Source organism: Panthera pardus, unplaced genomic scaffold, assembly GCF_024362965.1.
Source record: "Panthera pardus isolate Hobbes unplaced genomic scaffold, ASM2436296v1 HiC_scaffold_15, whole genome shotgun sequence".
Lineage (NCBI taxonomy): Eukaryota > Metazoa > Chordata > Mammalia > Carnivora > Felidae > Panthera > Panthera pardus.
Genome location: NW_026526710.1, coordinates 20,699,147 through 20,723,209, shown reverse-complemented (window position 1 = coordinate 20,723,209; position 24,063 = coordinate 20,699,147). Strand labels below are relative to the sequence as shown.

At 49.0% G+C, this 24,063-nt stretch overlaps 1 protein-coding gene across 4 annotated transcripts in view; it reads left to right on the top strand.

The window, feature by feature from the left end:
* Positions 1 to 24,063, top strand: part of GRK3 (G protein-coupled receptor kinase 3) — a 131,842-nt gene that overhangs the window by 93,125 nt on the left and 14,654 nt on the right. For all 4 annotated transcript variants that reach the window (XM_053902229.1, XM_053902228.1, XM_053902231.1 and 1 more), the window contains 8 exons: positions 512 to 590; positions 2,194 to 2,324; positions 4,513 to 4,607; positions 9,066 to 9,173; positions 17,077 to 17,143; positions 17,955 to 18,055; positions 22,358 to 22,424; positions 23,456 to 23,551. In XM_053902229.1, the coding sequence (XP_053758204.1) occupies positions 512 to 590; positions 2,194 to 2,324; positions 4,513 to 4,607; positions 9,066 to 9,173; positions 17,077 to 17,143; positions 17,955 to 18,055; positions 22,358 to 22,424; positions 23,456 to 23,551 (744 nt within the window). The remainder of the gene's footprint in view (positions 1 to 511; positions 591 to 2,193; positions 2,325 to 4,512; positions 4,608 to 9,065; positions 9,174 to 17,076; positions 17,144 to 17,954; positions 18,056 to 22,357; positions 22,425 to 23,455; positions 23,552 to 24,063) is intronic.

The following is a 24,063-nucleotide window of genomic DNA, read 5'->3' as shown; positions in this document are numbered from 1 at the left end:
TTACAATTGAATTATTCAGTCCCCGACTCTGATGTATTTTTCTACTTTGAAAGCTAGCTGTGTTCCCTTTTTATGCTCAGTGTCTCAAGACGGTGGTATAGATATTTCCTCCCACTGGGGTATGGTTCTTCCAACCTCAGAATCAGAGAGAGAAATGGATATTTGACTAGCCAGAACCAACATGTAGAGCAACAGAGAGCCTGGCAGGGCAGCGATATCTTTCTGTAGAGTCTGGGCCCTTTGAAGAAGCTGCAGATAGAAGGGTCATGGTTGAGTTGGCGAGAGACAAGACCTTTGAATTCATCTGCTCCACTCTGTCCGTATGCATTTTGTCATGTAACCAGGTCCGTTTTGGTGGGACGGTTAAGGTTCCTAAGGAGGGGTCTCTGTTCAACGCACAGGGCAGCGGCATGGACGAGACCTGTGGATGCTCTCTGGTAGAAGATGTGCTACCCGGGACAGCTTTTGTTTTTCTGACAAACTGTGGCTTTTTTTTTTTTTCCCTCCCTAGGACTGCCCTTTCATTGTCTGTATGACCTATGCCTTCCATACTCCAGATAAACTATGCTTCATCTTGGATCTGATGAACGGTGAGCAACACGCAGGAAGTCTGAGTGCAGAGAGAGACTTGGCCGTGACGTGAGACCTCAGCACACCCTGATCTGCACACGCCAGCAGTTTGGGTCTCTGGGATAATTGGGTTTCCCCCCGAAATTTAAGGAAACCTTCTGCTCTTCAAGTTTCCATTGAAATTCATTTTAAGTTCCCCTCTGCACCCTCCCAGTTTCTCACCAGGAAGTTTGCACTTTCCGGAAGAGATTTTCACAAACGATGTAAACTTCATCTTCTGGAACGCAGCTGGCCTAGATCTTTAATTAGCTTGTTTCCTAACCCTCAACTTTTAGGAATGAGATGCCTCATAAGAACGTAGGCCAAAGATAGAAGTATATTAGGAAGCCGACTTTGAAGGACTGGCTGTGGGCCAGCCCGGCTTCTGGCTGGACGGACCAGCCGTCCATTGGTCTTGTAAGCTATGAGTGCCGACAAAGTTCTAGCTAAAAAAGTAGCTTTCTAATGCTAGAGAGTGACACGGCATGTACTCAAAGCGTTTTCCGTAACAAGAGCTGACGTAAAAGGCATCGGGGACAACAAATGGACAGCTTCCTTTTTTGGAAGTTCATTTGAAGTTCGGTTACATTTGGAGGGTTTGACCCAAAGCCAGACCTATTCAACAGCGTGGAGGAATTTCACAGACGTTAATAGTGGGCCAAGAAGCCAGACACCATAGCACATATCCTGCGTGATTCCACGGTTAGCACTCTCAGAACGGTTAAGATGAACGGACGGTGGAAGGTCAGATTGCAGTCCCCTTGGCCTAACCGAGGGGCCAGGGGCTGAGGCATTGACAGGGAAGGGCACGGGGCCTCTGGGATCCTGCACATCTTACATCTTGACCTGCCAGTGGTTCTACAGGAACACGTGTGTGTGGAAGGGAAGGTGCTTACAAAAGCAGGGGCCATACAGTGGGCACACGTGAACTTTTCTAGATCAGTAGAAGCTACTCCTTGACAGCTTATGAGAACATTCCCTTATCCTGTTGGTGGCATTCTCTCACTGTGTAACTTGAGCCCATATGGTAACTGATTTTTTTCCAAACGTTTTATTATGGAAAATTACAAACACAGGGAAAAACTGAAGAAATTGTACGGGGAACACCCAAATCCCCACCTACCTGGATTTCACCAGTTATAATTTTACGGTTGCATCCGCTTTATCATCTGTCTCTCGGTATGATCATTTTGTTTGTTTGCTCATTCCTTTATTGTCCCCGGAGCCAGTTGCCAAGCCGGCTACTGGGTCAACCATGTCATGACCTGTTCATTAGACAGGAAGTTAGTGATCCAAGCAGGTTAGCTTGCGAAGGTACACATGGGAGCTGGATTCCCAGTCTGCGAATGATGGCTTCCTTGTCTATTGCCCCGGCCACCCACCCCTGCACTTAAGTGTTAACAATGTATAAGCTTCCTCTATACTCTCGAAAGTGTTTTGTCAGACTACGCAAGTCAAAGACAGATACATACGAAGCAGGAGCCAAGTTTCCTTTTTGTACTGCGTCCTAACGATTTAGGATGACGTTTTTTGTTTCTTGCAAATTAACATGCTTTGCCTTGACCTGTCCTTCTCTGATTCCAGGGGGCGATTTGCACTATCACCTTTCCCAGCATGGGGTATTTTCTGAGAAGGAGATGCGGTTTTATGCCACCGAAATCATCCTGGGGCTGGAGCACATGCACAATCGGTTTGTTGTTTACAGAGATTTGAAGGTAAGGCAGTCTGGTTTCGGGACCTGCGCGGTAGGTATCGCGGTCACGGGTGTCCAGACGGTCCCTTCTCTTTCACAGGACCTGCCGTTTTCCTCATCTGAGCCCTGGGGAAGTCACCTCTGTGTGGTATCCATCTGTCCAGACCCTAAACTCTGTTCCAGGATCTCCCTTTCTTCCTAGTTGTCACTGTCCACCAAGTGTGTCCTACCCTGCCTGGTGCAACACACATACTAACTCAAAAGTTTTTCATTGGTTAATGAATGAAAAGCAAGCCAGGAGTTACTTGGTGTTGCCGATTTTACAATTAATTGTAACGCACTTAATGTTCACTAAGCAGCCGATTCGGCCATGGCTCTATGTTAGAACTCGTGATGTTCAAAACTGAACAAGCAAAGAACATGCATCTTCTGGGATTCATACACCGGTAAACTGAGGCGTAGAACGGCCGAGCCACAACTCCTCCGAGGCAGGGCCAATCAGCCTGCAGAACTTTCCCCCTGCAGGCCACTCTGAGAGTTGCACATTGTTTTAAGACTTTGTTCAAAATCACCAACAGATTTGTAGATCCTTGAACTGCAGAGCCCTAGACTGTTGGTGCCTGGGCTTCTTCACTCTCACTCTCCCTGGACTGGGAAGAAAAGGCAGTGAGTCCATTCCGAGTCTCCCCCTTCTGAACCACGATGCTCGGTCCTGGGTTCTGCGTTTATGAGGGAGCTGGGGTTTTGCTCAGTATGTCCATAGGGACACTTGTGGTCAGAAGACCGGGATAGAGACAAAAGAGACCTTGACAAATGATAGAAATGATCAGGCAGATACATAAATGGGCACATGATGACGCGAAGAAAAACGAGAGGACAGACAGTCTCCCAAACTGAGAAAGCAGTCCGGGAGGACGTGTTTGCCTCCTCTTTCAGATTCCTTCTGGAACAGACCCAGGGCCACCGACTGAAATGTACAGCTTATGCTCCCTTTTCTCTAAGTAGCTATGTTTTGATCGGCTGCCTTAGCTTTTTAAAGTTACCTTCTAAGAATCTAAAAGATGGTATTTTCTTTTTGAGCCTCTTGGCTTTTTTTTTTTCTTCACAAAATGCTTTGTACAAGTTAAGGCTTTCTGCAAGGTTACAGAATTACTCCCTTAGTTTTCATCTGAGCATGAAGGAGACAAAAATATATTTTCATTGAATTAGAAATAATTAGGCAGTGGTTGGCACCTGACATTTTGTTCCCCTGCTCCGTGAGTTTTGCAGGAGAATATAATACATGCTGAAGGCCCTTGAAGCCCTATTGTAATACATTTTAATTTAAATCTATAACCGGTCTCTAATCATCTTTATGCTGTATCTTGTTTTTGTTTTCGAAGCTATTTAGTAGGCAGTGGTATTATTTAATTTCTATTCAAACTGAATTCTAGTCACTCATGATTATTCATGCTTGAGTTTTATAATAGCATGCCATTATTTTTATTTCAAGCAAAACAATAGTTGATCTCCAGCAGAAAAATATTAAGATGACTGTAATTCAGCGTGTATTAGGGAGAGGAGCTTTGTTTTCCTTGCTCATGCCGACTAAATCCAATGTCAGCGGATATATGTCATCAGAGTTGTGCTGAGAATCACAGTGGGTCATTCGGTAGGGTCCTGTGTTCTGATTACGCACTCACAGGCGTGCCGTTCGAGATCAGTGTGGCACGGTGGAGTGTTCTGGTTTCTTAGGTCAGCGTTTGTACGTTCTTGTGAGCTTCCTTTCTGTTCTGTGCCTCGTGGCCTCATTCCCGGAGCCCTTTGTGGGTCACAGAAGCCAAGAAGCTGGTGGGCTCACTCCCTTTGTGGAGAGGCGTGCTGTTCTGGCCGGGCCACAGTCCCCACGGGGGAAAGGAGCTACTTTCTATCTCTGGTGAACTGTGGTCATAAACCCCCCCCCCCCCCCCCCCCCCCCCCCCCGCCCAAAGCTCCCTGCCCTGTGTCTCCTTATCTCATGAGTAGGCTCCTTTGTGTCTGTCATTGCCACTTTCCTGCTGGACTTAAACGTGAAAAGGGTTACTTCCCGTGTTATACCCCACTCGGATGTGATAGTATGGAACTTGTGTTTAGATGAAACGGTAAGTTACCAAGTGCGTATAGTTTCAGAAATTCTCAAAGCCCGGTGACAGTCTGGGGACTCTTGAAGATCATCTTGTCTTTCTCTTTAGCCTGCAAATATCCTGTTGGATGAACACGGACACGTCAGGATATCCGATCTCGGTCTTGCCTGTGACTTTTCCAAAAAGAAGCCACATGCGAGTGTGTGAGTAGCACATCAACTCTCTTCACTCCTGTTTCTCTCCACGACGCGTTGATTCGCTCAGACCCCAATCTGGTCACTTGCTCCCCCTGCTTTTTCTTGCTAGAGGTGATTCTTAATATGTGATAATGCTGGGAGGGGGGCAGGTCCCAAATCCCTGGCGATGGGAGACGAGATAAGCGGGGAGCGTGGATGGACCCAGAGAGCGATGTCAGGGGCCGGGGTATCTCTGCAGCACACCCGAGCCCACGATGGCAGGGTGACCCTTGTCAGTCAGTTTCCCTGCTTGACCGCAGTCTTCTCCGTAAAGTAGAGGCCGTAGCAAATGCCTGCAAGTTGTCTGTCCTACAGATAAGGGAAGTCTGTGTGCCTGGGAAGGTGCAGAGACATCTGTGTGGAACGCTCCAAGGGAGGCCCAGAGGTCGAGTGTCTCTCTCCAGCTACTTTTCTCCTTCATTTGCAAAATGGCTTTTTTTTTTCCCCCCCGAAGGGAAATTAGGAATCTTTTTTTCTTTTTTTTTTTTTAATTAAAAACACAAATCATCTGCTCGCAGGTCATGGTAGACTGGGGCATTTATTACATCAGTCCTCCAGCAGACCATGTGGAGGGAACCCCATGCCCCGCAGCCCCCAGCCAGCACCTGACCCCCCCGCACGCCCCCCCCCCCCGGAAGCTTGAACACGGGGCGTAAAGCTACCACACCAGGGCTCCGCAGAAGCAGAATGACACGTCATTTCTGTTTCTTCGGCTATCAGTTTATCTGAGTGGAAAGTGTAGACATGTGTGCGGTCTGTGGAAGGGCAGATGAGTGTTGCTTTTATCCTTTCTCTTTGTCAATGGATCACTCTCAGCACTGAAATCTTGGAAAATTACATTTTCATTGTCCACCTTGAGCTAACATTCATCTCCGTGGTGAATGGGCCTGATGAAACTCCCCGGGGTCTCCTGTCACGCATCCATTCAGAAACTAAAGCCCAGACCCTTCTTTTTGTGGGTCTAGAGGTGGCCCTGCATGGCAGTGCTGGAGGAGGGCCTGCGGTAAATCAGAAGCGCCTTGTGAGGCCCCGATCAGATGTGAACGGAGGATAGCACCGATTCTGAAAACACGTTTCCCCCTTCCCTCAGAATCCGGGGTGCTGTGATAACAGCGTTAGCATTTTGCCGGCACTTTACAATTATGAGGCCAGAACCTGTGGTCGTATAAGCTTCTCTCGGCAAGTTCATCAGACATTTTTAAGAGGGTTGTTTGAATTTTTAATGCTGCAGCCATTTGGTATGCTAATTTCTTCAATTTAGTGTGGCCGCCACTGAATACGAATCCGAGAGCTCAGAAAAGTTAATCTTGCAAAGGAATTAACTTGCAGCGATGGGATGGCGTTATTTATTTCCTTACAGAGCTGCACCCGCTTCTTACTGTAATTCACCTGTCGGCCCCAGGAGGCGGGCTGCTCTCAAGATTCCAGCAGCAGCTACAAAAAGGGGTAGGCGTGGGAAGGTTGGTTTCTACGCTTACATGATCATAGTGAGGCCACTATATAAAAAAAAGATAAAGGCGCAACCAGATGCTTTTTTTTTTTTTTTTTTTTTAAGTAGAGGGGGCATGACTGGGATAGGAACAGGCTTCTGAGTCAGCAGATCTGGGTTCGAATCCTCTTCCAAGCCGTGCTTCCCTTCTCCCCTCTCTAAAAAGGACATAACAACGAAGTTTATTTCGTCTGATTGTTGTGAGGGTCAAGTCAACTGACTAATACAGCAAGTTTTTATGTGACATTGGCCGGGTGCTAGGTGCAGGCAATGCTGTGGGGACCCCTTGGAGCCGGCTGTGCGGGAGGTGGCCCTTGAGTGGGTGGTGGCGTGCCAGGAGCCACAGCGCTCACCGTGTCATCGGTTGAACATCCGCTGTCCCAGGTGTGCTCAGCTGCTATTAATATGCTACGATCTTCATAGAAACACCAGACGTTATAGGTAGAATTATCTACTTTATGGTACGGTCCCTGAAGTCCAGAGAAATCGAGGTCACAGCCCTGGCACATTGTGGGGCTAGAATTACAGTCCAGTTCGGTCTCCAGAGCTTATACTTGGGCGACCTCCCGGAGGCTCGATGAGTAATTTAGGGCCAGAATTTCACCCTGGACTTGGTTCCTCGAGTCTTTTCAAAACTGTAGATGTGATCCTTGGACTCCATCTAGCTGGTCCACCTACAAGAAGTGTTGTGGTTGAGGTCCCCAGTTTGGGCTTAGGTTTAGTCCATTTAATGACGGGATCAAGAATTATTGTAAATGGAAAGTTAACTGTGCAGTGGCCCCGAAAAGTCAAAAACTTCTGTAATTGAACAGATTACCAGTGCCCGATTTGAGTTCCAGCTTATTCGCTGTAAGAACACAAAGTTGCATCTCATGTCACAGTGTTCTCAAAACCTTCACGTGTTCTTTCAGTATTTGTAGTAGTTCGGGTCGTCAGGGGACAATGTTGTCAGGAAGCATCAGTAGCTGCCATGCGGGCAGAGTCAGAAAGCCATGGGGGCAGGTGGACCCGTATTTGGCTCCGATTGTGGCCAGTGTCATCATCTTAGAGAGCTGATCTGCATTAACCTATTGTGTTTACCCTCGCTGTACTTTCCCTTTCCAGAATTGGGTTCTGATCCCAAGAATCATAGGCTCACAATTCATGACAAAGGTCTGTCCGGGCAACACTGAAATTAACCCTTCCCAGAGACTGGTTTGGAGACCCCCTCATAGAAATCTCCAGTACCCTCACAGCGTGGCTAGGTGACCTTATGCCATCAGACTTTGGATTCCGGATGGTGGGGCTACTGCTGGTGCTGGACCCGCCTGTGAAGGACCAGCGCCCCTGTTCACTGTCTGAGAGCAGCCTTCCAAATAGAACTTGTTAGACAAAGAGCTCTGGCGACAGTGCTGATCCTGGGTCAGTAATGATCATGAGTGATCCAGGAGCACTTTCTGAGCAGATTCTCAGTGAGCATAGAGATTAAAGGCCCTGACGTGGATTGAGTTCTTCTGTGCCAGGACTGTTCTTAACCCATCACGTATATGTAATCCGCACGGCAACCTTGCGCAATGAAGTGTTATCTTATCACCCATCTTGTCTGGGAAGAAGATCAGTGAGGGGTGGACAGGTTGGAGGGTGTGGCTTTTGCAGGCGCCCTTTCGGGCTGCGTCTGTGCAAGCCCCCATGAGCCCCCTCTTGCTCTTCTCGATGGAACAGTGCACACTTGGATCCTTAAGGAGGAGCCCAGAATCGACCAATGGGAGGGGATTCGAAGTTGCAGAAGAGTGCATATTGCAGTTAAAACAGTTGTCCTCCCAAATCTTTCAGCTTCTGAAAAGCATCCTCACATTTGCTTAGCCGGGTCCTCTGACCTGTTGGTAGCCCTTAAAACCTGACACAGGGTTTCTCTATCTTTTTTGCTTTTTAAAAAAAATTTTTTTAAGTTTATTTTAAGAGAGAGAGAGTGGAGGGCAGGGGGTGGGACAGAGAGAGGGAGAGAGATCCCAAGCAGGCTCTACACTGTCAGTGCAGAGCCCAACGCCAGGCTTGATCTCACAAACTGTGAGATTTTGATCTGAGCTGAGATCAAGAGTCAACCACTTAGGGGCGCCTGAGTGGTTTAGTCAGGTAAGCGTCCAACTTCGGCTCAGGTCATGATCTCCCGGTTCGTGCATTTGAGCCCCGCATCGGGCTCTGTGCTAACAGCTTGGAGCCTGGAGCCTGCTCCAGATTCTGTGTCTCCCTTTCTCTGTCCCTCCCCTGCTCACATTGTCTCTCTCTCTCTCTCTCTCAAAAAACGAATAAATGTTAAAAAAAAAAAAAAAAAAGAGTCGGATTCTTAACCTACTGAGCCACCTGGGCGCTCTGGATTTCTCTGTCTTTTGTACCTGCCGGCTTGTGCCCCTCTTCTTCCCCACTCCCTCAGGGTCTGTCGCTGACTCTGTGAGTAAGTAGCCCCCACACTTAACCATGTGTCCGCCCAGGTCCTCAGCACAGAGGGTGGCACCACACAGGAGGGATGTCCATCCCTTCTGGTCCGTGGCACCACCTGTAGGTGCCCGCTTATCGTCCCCTCCCCCACTTCACCTCTGCCCCTTGCGCATCCTCACTGGAGCTCTGGACCGGGCAGGAGACCCCCTAGCCCTCCATCGCGGTAGTGCAGGAAGACCAACATGGTTCAGATTTCTCCTCCCAGACCGGACCTTGCGTTCTCTCACGTTTACCTCATACTGTCATTTGTTTATATTCCCTCCTACACTAACGAAGACGGAAACGGTCGATTTCCCATTGGGTGCTGCATGGCTCACGTTGGGCGGGATCCCCATCGTCCCCTCCGCCTCCTTTATGGCCGCTGCCATTTAACAAATGGCGTCTGAACCCCTTGTCGAGCTGTTGACATTTCCTAAGGTGGGCATGCCCCCCTAACTGCGTGTACACTTTCTTCTCCCTAGTGGCACCCATGGGTACATGGCTCCTGAGGTGCTGCAGAAGGGGACGGCGTATGACAGCAGTGCTGACTGGTTCTCCCTGGGCTGCATGCTTTTCAAACTTCTCAGAGGGTGAGTGAACCGCATCCTTTTCAAACTGCTGCCATGGTGTGTCCCGGGATCAGAATCCAGACTGGTTAGACATCACTGGGCCTCACATCCTCTTCGGTCACACGTGGTAACCTGGATGGTGACCCTGGCTCTTCCTGCCTCGTAGAAGGGAGAGCTTTGTGCCCGGAAGCTTTTAGGCAGAAGCTTACAGGTTCATATTTTTGTTCCATGCCAACACATTCAAACCTAAAAAAAAAAAAAAAAAAAAAAAAAGACTGCTTTGAAATAGCCCCATCGAGGACCCTGATTTGGGAGCACAAGTGTTATTTTAAGATGTGAATCACTGAAGAAGGTAGGATACTTTTTCTTCCGCTAGGAATCAGTTACTCATGATTGTCTCACCCACGTCATGCATTTTGAGGGTCACAAGAAAGGACCCAAGATCCAAAGCAAACTGATTTTAAAAGCGTGCATTTATTTGTAAGCATGCTGAAGTTAATTTGTGCCTTTTTTTTTTCTCGAACACAAAAATGAAACTGCGTAATTCTGTGTTTTTAATTAATCGGTGTTAGTTCTCAGCCACCAAAGATGGTGAAATAAAGCGGAAGGATTATGAAATGAAAGCACTGTCAAAATATGTTCTTCCTTTGAACACAACGATTATGTTAACACTTCCATTAATGTTTGAGAATTTGCAGCCAACTGGAGTGGGACTCTTGAAGTTTTGCAAATATGGTTTTGGTTATTCCTCATTCACAAAGATACAGAAAGCACTTCATGTTAAAATTTCCTGGTCAAGTTTCCCCCTCTCATGGTTCTGCTGTGAAACGGGTCTGGTCGTTTGCCGGGCTTTTCACATTTCCACCGGGAAGCCCCGTGGAGCACGGCCACATCTTCTCATGGTGTTTAGCACATGCCTCAGGGCGGCCGGATTCCATGTTTCCCCCCAGATTAGGTTCCAAGTGCCCTGGCCGCTTCCCCAGGACCCTGGTAATCGAGTTGTTCTCTGCTCCCGGTTTTCACTGGGGAACTTAAATTGTGTTATTTCTCAGAGAGTCAAGCCCTGTTGGGCCTTAATTGAATTACTGTATTTGTGGAGCCTGGATGGGCCTAATTCATGTCATCGGACTTGCTGACCTAATTAGAGAGTTTCTGCAGGACAGACCAGAGAAGACCACTTCCCACGCGAGATGTGGGGAGTGGGAAAGCCTCCGCACGCGTGGTGAGTGTGTGGAGACGCGCCCGGGTCTCTGGACATCCTCTGGAGATGGGGTTGGAGGTGCGGAATCCACACTCACAAAATTGTGAGATGATAAAATTGTGTGCATTGGCGAAACCATTGCATACGCCAAGTCCAGATTCGAAAATCAACAGTAACATGTCACAGGGGAAATGAAACCTGCAAAGCCAGGCATTCAGGGCTTTGTTCACTTCTTTAGTCTGTTTATAATAACGTCCATGTGTGTAGATTGGGGATGATCTGGTGTGACACCGCTTTTAAAAAGACCAGAATATTTAATTACTAGCAATATGCCAGCAATGTGATTTGGGGCTAATAAGGTGAATCCGGGGGCGCCTGGGTGGCTCGGTCGGTTAAGCGTCCAACTTCGGCTCAGGTCATGATCTTGCGGTCCGTGAGTTCGAGCCCCGCGTCGGGCTCTGTGCTGACAGCTCAGAGCCTGGAGCCTGTTTCAGATTCTGTGTCTCCCTCTCTCTGACCCTCCTCCGTTCATGCTCTGTCTCTCTCTCTCTCTCAAAAAAAAAAAAAAAAAAAAAAAGCATTAAAAAATTAAAAAAAAAAAAAAAGTGAATCCAGCTGTATTTAGCCCCAATTCAGATTGGGAGTACCGAATTGGGAGGTTTCATTCTTCATGAAGTCCGTGATCGGGCCTGGTGGGGAAGTGTGGCTTCCTGCCCAGAGGAGTCCTGGCTGGCGGGAAGACATCCAGAGGGGTTCCCCAAGGAGGGGATGGATGAGACGAGGGGACAACGGTGACAGACCTTGAAACCATGGCTCCTATGGAAAGGTAGGAAGAGCTGAGTACAAGGCTTAGGGGGGCCCTAATGGCTTCTGGCTGGTGGAGGGTCCATCGTCAGGGAGGGGCTGTATGCATGCTGCACTGCAACCAGGAGCAGGCATTTAAGGAGGGGAAAGATTTCACTTGGACACAAGAATGCCCACTGGAGCATTTGAAGGAGTGTTGTACCTCACAGGTAGTGAGGTCCCCGTCACTGCTGGGGGACCATCCCTTGAGTCTGTCATAGAAAGAATCCTTCCAGTGTATAATAGATAGGACCAGATGAGTCTTCCCCAGTAAGATTTATGATTGTTTTTAATGTTTATTTGTTTATCTTTGAGAGAGAGTGTGTGAGCAGGGGAGGGGCACAGAGAGAGTGGGAGACAGAGAATCCAAAGCAGGCTCCACACCTCCAGCACAAAGCCCAATGCAGGGTTTGAACCCACAAACCATGAGAACATGGCCTGAGCCGAAATTGGATGCTCAGCTGACTGAGCCACCCAGGCGCCCTGGGGTTTATGATCCTACGCTATCCTTTGCATTCCTTGTTTGGAAGCCATTCACGGGAAGGACAGAGCACTGAAACCGAAGGGCAGGGAGACGTTGTTTGATTGATGTGATTTCGAGTAAATTTGGTAAACATTTATTGAGTACCTGCAATATGCAAGAGGCTGTGCTTGGTGCTCTGGGGAGAGGAAGGGAGGGAAGGAGGAAGCCACATCAGGTCCTTAAGGAGCTGGCGGGAGAGTAGAGATGTCTACACCCAGGAGCAAGGCCAGCCGCAGTGTCCGGGGGCACAAAAATGGGTCCCAGGGCTAACTTGGGAGATCGGGGCCAACTCCACGCAGGAGATGCTCTGTGAAGCGAGCTTGAAAGAGGATGGCGATTCCAAGACTGGGGCAGAGTAGACACGTTTTCTTCGGGGAGCAGACAACGCTGGGCAGTTTGCCTTTCGCCAGCTGTGATCTGGGCGGGGCGGGTCACTGACAAGAGGATGGAGTGTGCTCGGGGAGAAGGTTGAGGAGATTGGGCGGAGATCGGAGAGGCTAGAACACTGTGCCGGGGAGTTGGGGCTTTGCTCTCGAGGCCCCGGAGCCTGGAGGCTTTTATGCAAAGGAGGGATACAGCTGGGGTGTCTGTCAGAAGAAGGTGACTGGACAGAGGGAGATTGGGACAGGTGCAGGGACCCAGGCGAAAAGCCAGGAGCACTCAAGCTAGCCCTGCAGCCCCGGGACCAGGAAGGGGGCAAGTGGTGGACCTATCTTGCTACGCTGAGGGGTGGGGGTGGCAGTTGCTGTTTTTCCGGATGGGTGCTCAGATACAGAAGCTAAGGGGTCGGATTCGAGGTAGCTGGGGCGAGAGTGACGTCATTACCAGAATCCGTGGTTGTAAAATGTCAGTGGTTCCTATTAAACTGATGTTTATTGAGGGACCTTCAGGAGCAAAACACCGTACTGGGGTCAGTAGGGGAAGGGGCTGTGCCCAGGAGGCTTCATCCCCTTCAGCTGCAGATGAGGGGACAGTGTCACCTGTTCCACTTCACAAGGTCATGTGTGGGGAAGACACGGAAAGTATGTCTGGAAGTGACCTATTCAGTTTTCACTGGCCGCCTAGAAGGGAGCCCTGAGCAGCTAGCTGGGTTTTTTTCCGACACAAGGGGCTGAGGAAGCAAGGCAGCAGGGCAGGGGGACGATGGGGAGAGCACCAGCCCACAGGCCCTGCCCCCCTGCTTCCTGGTGTGCTCACAGGACAGCCACAGTTCAGGTCCTTGCAGAATGGACCCGATGCCTTGCCAGCCGCTGCCCAGCGCTCGGCCACCACCCCAGGGGCGCTTGGCAATGCCCGGAGACGTTTTTGGTTGTCACAGCTTTGGAAAGGGCTACTTCTGACATCTGGCAGGTGGGGTACAGGGATGCTGCTAAACATCTCCCAGTAGTCAGGACGGGCCTCGCTGCCCCAGCAAAGCGTTGCCCAGCCCAGAAGGTCAATGGCGCTGAGGATGAGCAAGTCTGCTCTTAGCCTGTCTCTTCCTTCCCATGCCCATGCAGTGAGGTTGAACAGGTGGTCACCAACATTCTGTGGTTGAATGCTTCCTTACATGGACCCGTGTGTCCCCACTGCCTCTGCTGAAACACTGGTCTGCAGCCCCCACTTTGACTCGACACCCTAGAAGAACACCACAGGGCCTGAGGGAAAGGAGCAAGCTGTCCCAGCTTGAGCTCGCGTTCTGCACCCCTGGACTGACAGTGATGGACCGAGCCGTTCAGAAGCCATGTGTCCGGGAGGTGTCACTGTTTCCCCCTCAGGTGACTTTGTCTGGTATTGAACATGTGTCCTTGTTGCAAATGTGTGGGATAGCTGTCATGATCCTCCAACCAGATTTCAGGTGTCTGTTAAGGAAAAGAATTGATGTGACAGTGGCTTTGATCCTAAACTTGTCACCACTGATGGTGTGTCCCCGAAGCTGTCAGATGCAGGGAAAGAGCCTGGACGGTGCTCTGGGGACAGCTGAGCTCTGCCCGAGGTTACTGAGATTGTTCCTGTATGGAAGAAACAGGGAATGTTTATAAATATTTTGGCAGCTACTGGCTTAGGTTCAAAACTCCTATTTGACGTAACGTATGATCTTTTTCGTATTCTAAAATTAATTTTTGGCTTAAGAGTTTTGAATCACTCGTACTTAGAAATGTACTGCTTTTGAGCTCATTGTTTCACTGAGTGTGATGTGTGTGTGTGTGTGTGTGTGTGTGTTTTCCCAGCATTTCCGACATCTTGAGCGATTTCCCAACCCTTTTGGGGGAAATTTGCAGCGCGCCCACTCGGTCTGTAATTCACAAGCCACATCTGACCACCACACATGTGAATTTCATTCCCGCCGCACTTCCCGGCTGCAGCCAGCGTGTTGCACGCCCTGCAGGGGGAAGCGGCCGCCCTGCTAGCTGCCGGCGGGCCGGATACCCTCCCCTATTTAAAGCGGCTGCATCAGGGAGCGGAGCAGCTGCAAGGCACACAGGGTCTGTGGGTACCACGTGCCTGCCTCAGAGCGGAGGTCGTTACCGTCGTAGGGTCTCTTTAACGTTTTCCAAAATAGACACAGCGTCTTTGGCTTTGTGCACAAAGAATAATCAAGACTACATTGGAAACAGATGTGCAGCGCGATTTTGAACTTGAAAGACCAAACTTTCTCAGCGCCGCGAGCCCAGAACCGAATCGCTGAAAAGCATTTCCGACCATTTTGTATGCAGTCGGGCACGGACTAGCTATGTTTCTAGCACGGGACCGGGGCAGGGTTCATGCGCTGGAAATGGGTTTGGCCCCACTGACTTTAACTCCGCTCCCCCCTGCCAGCCTCCCTCTGGTCTCATGAAAGACGTTTTAAATTTAGCACAGAGCATTTCTGTCAGAACACAGCAGGCCTTCTCTGCAAGGGTCAGGGCACAGCCCTTTCCTTCCGGCGGCAGACGCAGGCAAGTGCATGGGGGTCGGGAGCGGGAGTGGGGTCCCCCGGCACCGCACACAGGAGCCAGACCGGCAGGAGCTGCCACAGTGCCAGGAGATCCGCACACAGTCCCTTTTCATGGGTTCAGGGGCTTTGTGGGGTGGAAACAGCCATGTCCAGCAGAGAGGCTAACGTTTTAGTAAGATTTAATAAGCGTTTATTCTTTTTCTCTTGAACCATGAACGTGTTAATATCTCTGTGTCTTTTGCAGAGGAGAGTGATACAAGTAATGGTTTTTTTTAGATGTTACTATCTTATAAATAACAGATACCATTTGACAAATGCCATTTGTTATTATATCCTATTTGCTTTTTTTTAATGTTTACTTTTGAGAGAGAGAGAGAGAGAGAGAGAGAGCAAGCATGAGCACGAGCAGGGGAAGGGCAGAGAGAAAGGGAGACACAGAATCTGAAGTAGGCTCCAGGCTCCAAGCTGTCAGCACAGAGCCCGACATGGGGCTTGAACCCACAAACTGTGAGATCATGACCTGAGCCAAAGTCAGACACTTAACGGGCTGAGCCACTCAGGTGCCCCCATTATTTGCTTTTTCAATGCAGTAATTTTACATTTTTATTTTTGGACACGAAGAGGTTGAAAAGGACATTTCCAGCCAAAATCTAGTTTAAAGATTAGCGTATGTTTGTTTAACCCTAATTCACCTTGCTTTATATTTTATTACTTTCAAGAGATGGAAATTACTTTCTATTCTGTTGCATGATAAGGAGGAAAACAAAGCATTAGAGTGCCCTCTCTTGTACAAAATGAACATTAAAATCCTGAAAATAATAAAGGCTCTGAAATGTAATAATCTTTTCCAAGAGATGATTCAGTGCAGACTTCTCTAATTCAGCAGGATGGTCAGAGCGGTAGTAATACGTAGTGAGTGGACAAATACAAGGTTTAGTTCCCTTCCTAAATCACATGCATTTATGTGCTCAGTATTCTAGTCCACTGAAGACACTTCCAAATATTTTATAGAGTATCTTGCCTCTGATTATGTTATATATGCCTTAGAAATAAATCTGTAGGATTTGTAATTTTATGGGCCTGTCTTGCTATCTAAGAAAACTCGTGTGTGTGTGTGTGTGTGTGTGTGTGTATCTTCTTTAATTTTCAAATAAATAAAGAAGGCCAGGATTTTGTAATTTGCATGTTTACTGCAAACTCTTTTGATAAGATTTCCTTTAAAAGCCAGCTTCTCGGGCGCCTGGGTGGCGCAGTCGGTTAAGCGTCCGACTTCAGCCAGGTCACGATCTCGCGGTCCGTGAGTTCGAGCCCCGCGTCAGGCTCTGGGCTGATGGCTCGGAGCCTGGAGCCTGTTTCCGATTCTGTGTCTCCCTCTCTCTCTGCCCCTCCCCCGTTCATGCTCTGTCTCTCTCTGTCCAAAAATAAATAAAAAACGTTGAAAAAAAAATTAAAAAATAAAAAAATAAAAAAATAAAAGCCAGCTTCTCTGGGGTTTTCACAACAGGGTAAAGAGGAAGAATGATTTGTTTTTACACAGTTTATCCAGCAGGCATTTGTTGGATAAAGTAAGATTCATCTTCATGAAGTTCACGAATGACTGCTGGGTCAGCCCCCTCCTGCATACTGCCGCTTACTACCGGCACCTCCATTGTTTTGTTGTCCCCTTCGCTGTTCCCGAGATGCGACCTTAGGCCCATTTACAGATGAAGAAATCGTTGCTGATCGTTTCCATGACTGGCTCACAGCCAGTGAACACCCAGTCACGACCTTGAATCCAGGTCTGTCGACCGCTAGATTTGGGGCTCTCCCAAAGTAAAACATGAGTGAGCAGCTCTCAGAGCCATGGATGGCCTGGGGGCACTGGGTTAGTTTCTGTCTGTTATCATCAAAGGAAGGTATTGCTTAAAGTTACGGGGCTGTTCCCCTTGGTGTGTTTTGTTTCCACTACAGTTCTCTGTGGGTTTTTTTTTTGTTTTTTGTTTTTTTTAATTTTTTTTTAAGTTTATTCATTTTTGAGAGAAAGAGACAGAGTGTGTGAGCAGGGGAGGGGCAGAGAGAGAAGGAGACACAGGATCCAAAGCAGGCTCCAGGCTCCAAGCTGTCAGCACAGAGCTCGACGCGGGGCTCGAATTCACGAACCGTGAGATCATGACCTGAGCTGAAGTCAGACATTTAACCGACTGAGCCACCCAGGCGCCCCTCTAACGATATTTTAAAATATCTCGGGAAATATGTTTGCTGATCAGCCCCCCTTTCAGAACCTAACGCACCCCAACACCAGTGTTTCTCTGGAAATGGTAAATGTGTATGGCTTTGGTGTTTCTGTCGTTTCGGATGAACAGTGACAGAACACAGTCCTCTCTGCAGGTGTGAGCCGGGGACGCGTGTGTGCTGAGAATCCCGATACCACATCATCACAGAGTGTTGTTCATTTCCACAGGCACAGCCCTTTTAGACAACACAAAACCAAAGATAAACACGAGATAGACCGGATGACTCTCACCGTGGTAAGGAGACTGAAAACTCCATTTTTTTTTTTAGTGTCTATTTATTTTGAGAGAGAGTACGCGTGTGAGCAGGGGAGGGGTGGGCAGGGGGAGAGAGAATCCCAAGCAGGCTCCACACTGGCATTGTGGAGCATGATGAGGGGCTGAAAGTCAAAAACCATGAGATCATGAAATCCAGAGTCAGACGCCTAACTGACTGAGCCACCCAAGTGCCCCTAAAGACTCCATCCTTAGTCGCATGACAGTGTTTATGTTTCAGTTCGTTGAAACCGGTGTAAAAACTTGCCTTCTTAAAACAAATGAGCAGAGACACAATTCATAGAGGAATTCCTGATTGGAGATTTAGTGGAAATAGATGCCAAGGCAGAAATCAAGGTTTGCACCCCATCAGTAAGAGAAAGATACAGGAAATCAAGAAGTAAAGTGAAGAGATCAAAGAAAAGGAAAAATTGCTGAATGTAGAAGAGCGAGGAGACCTTCTTGTCTCCTGACCTGGTCCCCTGGCAGGTTGATTGTCATTGAAAATGATTAGTAATCGGGGGGCGCCTGGCTGGCCCAGTCGGTGGAGCCTGCGACTCGTGATCTTGGAGTCGTGAGTTCAAGCCCCATGTTGGGCATAGAGATTACTTGGGGGGGAAAAACAAAGAAAGTGATTAGTAAGTTTCCCATTTCTTTGGAGTAAATATTAATTCATGATGACTCTTCAGCTTTTAACACTCTTCATCCAAGAAATGGCCTTTAGGTCTGGTTGGGTGTCGGGGCCCTGGTTCCAGGGAGCGTCTTCGAAATCGTGTTCTTTTCTCTCCCCCAGAACGTCGAGCTCCCGGAGGCCTTCTCCCCTGAACTTCGGGCCCTCCTAGAAGGCCTGCTCCAGAGGGACGCTAGTAAGCGGCTTGGCTGCCGTGGAGGCGGGTAGGCCCTTTTTTTCACTCTTCAGTGTCAGCATCATCACACAGAATACCTAATGGCGATTTTCAGTATGTCACAGATCATTCCTAGCCCCTAAAAGTGTCCCATTTCGATCTAAGCGGGGGGAAAAATCCACAGGAGAAATACACATGCTGTCCTTAGTGTTTTATAATTAACGAATTGAAGGAGTCATTAACTTTTGAACTTTAAAAATCGATCATGTAGGTGGTGGAAATGAATCCTGATGTCTCGCGGTTCATCTGGTGACGTTTTCCTAATTACGTTTGCAACCACGGCAGCTCAGGACCCCGATCTGGCCGCCGCCCATTTTCGCTCACGCGTAGCTGGCCGGCTGCTGTCTTGAACTCGCTTTCCAGCTGCTGTCCCTCCACTGGGTGAAAAGGACAGTAATACCTGGAAAGCTGACAGAGAAGGAAATGCCGACTTCCAACAATCCAGTCTCTCCTCACCCCCGGGCTGGCTCTTCTTCCCATTTCATAGGAAGCAGCTTCTAGAATGAGCAACAGGGTAGTGAGAGGTACATGAGTAAGTCACGGGGGTGGAAGGCACAGCACAGAATACAGTCGATGGGACGGTAATAGTGACAGTCTGGTGACAGGTGGTAGCTGCAGCATAGCGAGTAGACTTGTATCATTCCGTGTGCACCTAATGTAACACCGGCTGTACTTCAACTTAAAAAAAGTTTGGAACAAAAAAGAAACAACTTTTAACCATGCGTGGTATGAGTGTATGTCCCATACGTATGCATACGTGTATTTTAGAGTAGCTTGTATGTGTGTATACATTTTATACTGTATATTACACGTATATTGTGTAGGTAGCTGCGTAACGTGCTCATGTGCGTACTTTTTTTTTCAAGTTTATTTATTCTGAGAGAGTGCGCACATGAGTGGGGAAGGGACAGAGAGAGGGAGAGAGAGAGCATCCCAAGCAGCCTCCACACTGTCAGCGCAGAGCCCGATAACCAGAAGATCGTGACCTGAGCCGAGATCTAGGGTCAGATCAGCTTGACCAGCTGAGCCACCCAGGTGCCCCTGCACACTTCCGTCTTTATTAATTTGAGAGATTATCCATGCCTGCTGATACAGATGAAGATTTAGCTCTTTCAGTACTATCTCTATAGCCTTCCCTGTCCACCACCCCTCAGAAGAATTGAAACTCTATGTTTGTTTAACCCGTGCGGTTTTAAATGCTATGCTTACCCACTTGTGCCTTGTCCCACCAACTACAAACAGGGTCTTGAGTCCCTACTTTAGAAAATGAGGGTCTTGGCATCCCTGTCTTGCACTGTCCTCTTCTGTCCCACTGACTGCTTTCTGTCTCCGTTCACTTTTATTTTCACCCGGTCAGGCTGATCCAGTTTGCCCAAGCCTAGCCTGGAGTGGCCCTCACTTTCGTTTGCGCTCTATATGAGATCTCCATGTGTATGTGTGGGCTTTCATTTCTGACTGATTTTTTTTCGGGAAGGGCTCAAACCCACTAGCTTCGGTGACAGCCGACTGCTTGGTTTGTGCTACTCAGCACCCTTTCTTCTGACCTTTTCTCTTGTTGCCCTCCTGGTTTGAATCTGCTATTTACTTGATCCCATGCCTTCTGGGGAGCCCCCATCCCAACCCTCCCCCCGATTAGCTAGAGAGTGTTCTCAAGGAACTCCTTCAGAGAGGGGGTGCGAGAGGTAAACTCTCCGTGTTCCTACACATCCAGAATGCCTTCCTGCTGTCCTCCAACTTAACTGCTATTTTGGCCAGCTGTAGAATTCTAGATCGATAATAATCCCCCCAGATCTTTGGAGATACTGCTTTATTATGTACAATAAAGCTGGTCTTGGAACTCCATTATCACTTATCACGTCCAGCACCGAGACTCCCGTGGACCGTGCAGGCTTGGGGAATGTTCTTCTGCTTGGGGAATACTGTTATTTTATTTATTTGACATTCGCGCTCCTCCATTTCCTTGGTTAGCTCGCAGAATTCCTTCTAGGTGGCTGTGGGAGCTTCTAGAAGGGTCATCAATGCCGCTGACCCTGTGTATTACCTGTATCTTTGCTTTGATTCTGTTCTATTTTCTGATGGCTTAAATTTCTAATCTCTCTTCTGATTGCTCTTTAAAATCTTTAGCAGGCTTAATTTCTTTCAAATAGAACCTTTCAGAGGTTTCCCCCACTGTAATAGAATAAACACCTAGCTGTAGGTGTTTTGGGATTAGATACGGAGAAAGAAAGTATGGTGTCTGTGTGTGTGTGTGTGCATGCACACGTGTGCTAAGTGTTCCATATACAGAGCTCAGCCTGTGTCTCCAGCCTGTGGCTCACCATCCCCCCTTCCCCACCCCCTCCACACCCCCCTCCATACACACTGTGTTGAGCCTGGAGCTCAGTACCTCTGCCTCCCAGGAGATAGCTTTGCCATTTCTTGCCAACAGTCCCGGCTCCTACGTCCACGCCTGTCCTGTCTGCTGACGGTTCCCCGATGCGCTTTGTGGTGCATGTATGTCTCCGTGTTCCTCTTCCATCATTTTAGCGATTATTGGGAAGGAACAAAGCAAAATGCAAAGGGACACCCTTTAACTTGGATGTCATGCATTCAGTGAACACTTCCTGAACACTCCCCTGAGTGCCAGCCACTGTCCTAAGCGCTGGGGCTCAGGCCGTGCACAAGGTAGACACAGCCCAGCCTTCCTGGGGCTTATATTGGGTGGGGGTGAAGGACATTGTGGAAACGATCGAATAAATAGGATGATCCCAGACAGCGAGAAGAGCATGAGTGAGATCAATAAGGCAGTGCTGTCGCTGAGACCTCAGCCTTGGGAGGAGGGCGGGGAGGAAGGATCCCCACCGGAACTTTGGACAAAATGCCTTATTGTGCACAATAAGGCTGGTCATGGAGCTCCGTTATCATTCATTATGTCCACCACTGACAGTCCCATGGAATCAAGCTTCCCCGATGCACAAAAGCAAGGAGGCTGGGGAGCCAGGAGAGGGAGGTCAAGAGCCAGTCAGAGAGGCGGGGGGCTCAGGCAGGTCCTGCATACCGTGTCCCCGGACTTTTGCTGTGAGTACAACAAGAAAGCCTCCGGAGAGTCTCGGGCAGGGGCGTGGGGAGATTGTTTGAATGAAAAGGTGATTTGGGGGCTGCAGGGTAGAGTTGGGGTTGCAGGCTGTATGGCCCGAGTGCCGGCTGGGGCAGGGGGCAGTTAGAGTCATTCAGGGAGCGGGGCGGGGGCCGGATGGTGGCAGTTCGGGACATTTAGCATCCCCTCCATAATCAAAGACCCCACTGCCCCCACTGGGAATCAATTGTCTTGAGGATGGGGGCAGTAAGAAGTACCTCGCCCATGACTTGGCGAGGGCTGGACCGTGGAGTATGGGGGAGGTGGGGCGTCGAGGGTGATCCGGCTCATTGGCCTGAGACAACAAGTTGTGAGAGGAAGTCGGTTCTACCGACCTTTCGCCCCATCGAGTGGTCATGCCAAGGAGCCAAGTAGGCACCGGGTGGGTGGGCGTCCCGGTGTGCAGGACAAGGTCAGAGCTGAGGACACAGATTGGAGTGCTGTCTGCAGGTTCAGGGCACTTAAAGGCCCCAGCAGGGTGAGGTCACTCAAGGAGTGAGAGCAGAGGAAGGGGACCGAGAGCCAGCCCTGGGGACTCTGCCAAGGGACAGGGCTGAGGGGGACCCCGGGCAGAGCTGGGGCGAGAGCCCCCGGTGGGGCACAGGGGCCGTGTGTATGTTTCCCCCACATAGGCTTTCCTCATGGGATACGGCCCCTTTTCTTCTGCATAGACTGAGCTTTAACGGTGATCTCTGGGCAAGCCTGTTTCTTCAGTTTATGAGGAGGTTTGGTGTGCACTATGTTCCTAGATTTCTAGTTTGTTTCTAAATTAGTATCTGGTGCCTCATATGCCTGCCGTTTGATCTAAGATGCCTCATAGACATTTGCTGTAAACCTCCTCAGTGTGAAGATCTCTAATGTAATTCTTACTTGAATCGGTTCTCATGATGACAGAATCCCATGTATTGGTACATCCGTGACAACTCCTAGGTTCTCTTAAACTGAAATGCACATCCTCAGTCAATTACCATACGGGATAAGCTGCCTGGCCTCCGCATCCAGTATTTCTAAACATCCCGTGTTTCCTGTGTTGCTTTGAAAGAAGCCTATTTTCCTTGCTTACTTAAAGAACTGAAATAGTCATTCCCCCATGTTCTCGCACTAGGAGACAGTTTTTTGCAAAATATTCCTTAGGTTTGCAAAGGCACGCTCACCACTGATGTGTTTCTTCCACAGGGCACAGGAAGTAAAGGAACACGGCTTTTTCAAAGGCATCGACTGGCAGCATGTCTACTTACAGAAGGTACTCTCTCTGGGACCCCACGCTGGGCACCGCCACCCCCATGCTCCCCACTTCCTGGGTCCATCCCCCAGGGCCCTGCCCCAGCCTCCCACGGCCGCCGGGTCATTCTCGCTGCCATCCAGCCGACTCCCTCGGGGCCCGCTTCTCCCCTGGTTTCCCTAGTTTCAACGTTGTGAAAACATCTGCAGTATAAATTAACAGATGCTGAACTGCAGTTGTTATCTGATGAATTCAAATGTCCAAATAACTGAGACGCTTTCAGCTTTTGCTCGTCTTTTTGACTTCCTGTCTCGATCCGTGACTGTGTCTTCACATAGCACCTATCGAGGGACGACGAGAAAAGTTGGTCGCAAATTTACGCCTGCTTTCTAGCCCAGCACCACACAACTTTTAAGGATCAGTGTGACTGGATGTCAGCATAACTCCCTCCCCTTAATTTGGAGATATTTTTATATTCCCATTGGTTCGGGAAACCACCCCCAAATTAAGGTGTTTTTTTTTTTTAAATGTTTATCAGCTTCCGATTTGTTTTTGCATGATCTCAAACAGTCCAACCGTGGAGGGCTGACGCTCTGTTAGGCCCGCCTGATGTGAGTGAAGGAGTGAGCTCTGGCGTAGCTGGCATTGGCCTCCGGACGTCTGTGGGTGTGGAGCCCTGCTCCTGGCCCCCAGCGAGCAGAATGTGGTGCCGCGTTGTCTGAGAGATCATGTTTTCCCAAAGTTCAGCTGGCGGCATGTGCAGTCTTGAGACTTCATTGTATTTAGCGATGCTTTAAGACCTTGGACATGAATCTCCCCCCGCCCCCCCCCCCCCTTCAGTTTCTCTAAAACCTGGGGTCTTCTCTTAGGGCTGTTCCATGCAAAGCTCCTCTGTGACATATGTGTTGTGACGGGAATGACCTCGGCTGGAGTGTCCACAGAATTCAGCCTGTTGGTATCCTGCACCATGTTCTCGCTATAGAACGATAACGTGGGTCGAACAGGCCGTCAGGTGATCTGATAACTGAAACCTTCCTGTTTGGATCTTCCAGTACCCTCCACCCTTGATTCCTCCCCGGGGAGAAGTCAATGCTGCCGACGCCTTTGACATTGGCTCATTTGATGAAGACGACACCAAAGGCATCAAGGTACACTTGTGACGTTCGCCTGCAGGTGCTTTGAAGGGTGGGGAGATTTTCGTCGGCAGTCAGACGGGTGGCTGTCTTCGTATCGGCTGGCTCTGGGATGTTACCAGTGAACGTCCACACATTTGAAGGATGTAGCCTTCAAGGAGCTAAATTAGAAACTATGAAAGCTCTCCCCTGGCTAATCGTTCTGTTCGATAAGCTGCACGGTGGTCAGTCTCTTACAGATTTGGAGGTACTTGCAATTGAACTAGATCTCGCACGTACGTGAAGCAGAGAAAACAACTGCGTGATAGCAAACACACTTTGCCTGGCGCTGGAGAGCCAGCCATCTTAATCCTTTTAAGTATTCAGATCTCCCCGCCTCAGGATGAAAAGAGCAAACAGCCTGAGCCGTTTTGCATTTGTCAATCAAAAGTGGAATAATCACTGTGGTGGTTTTTTTTTTAACATAATCCTCTGCATTTTTCAAACTTTTGTTCGTATCATTATGCCTCTCAGTAGACAAGGCATAA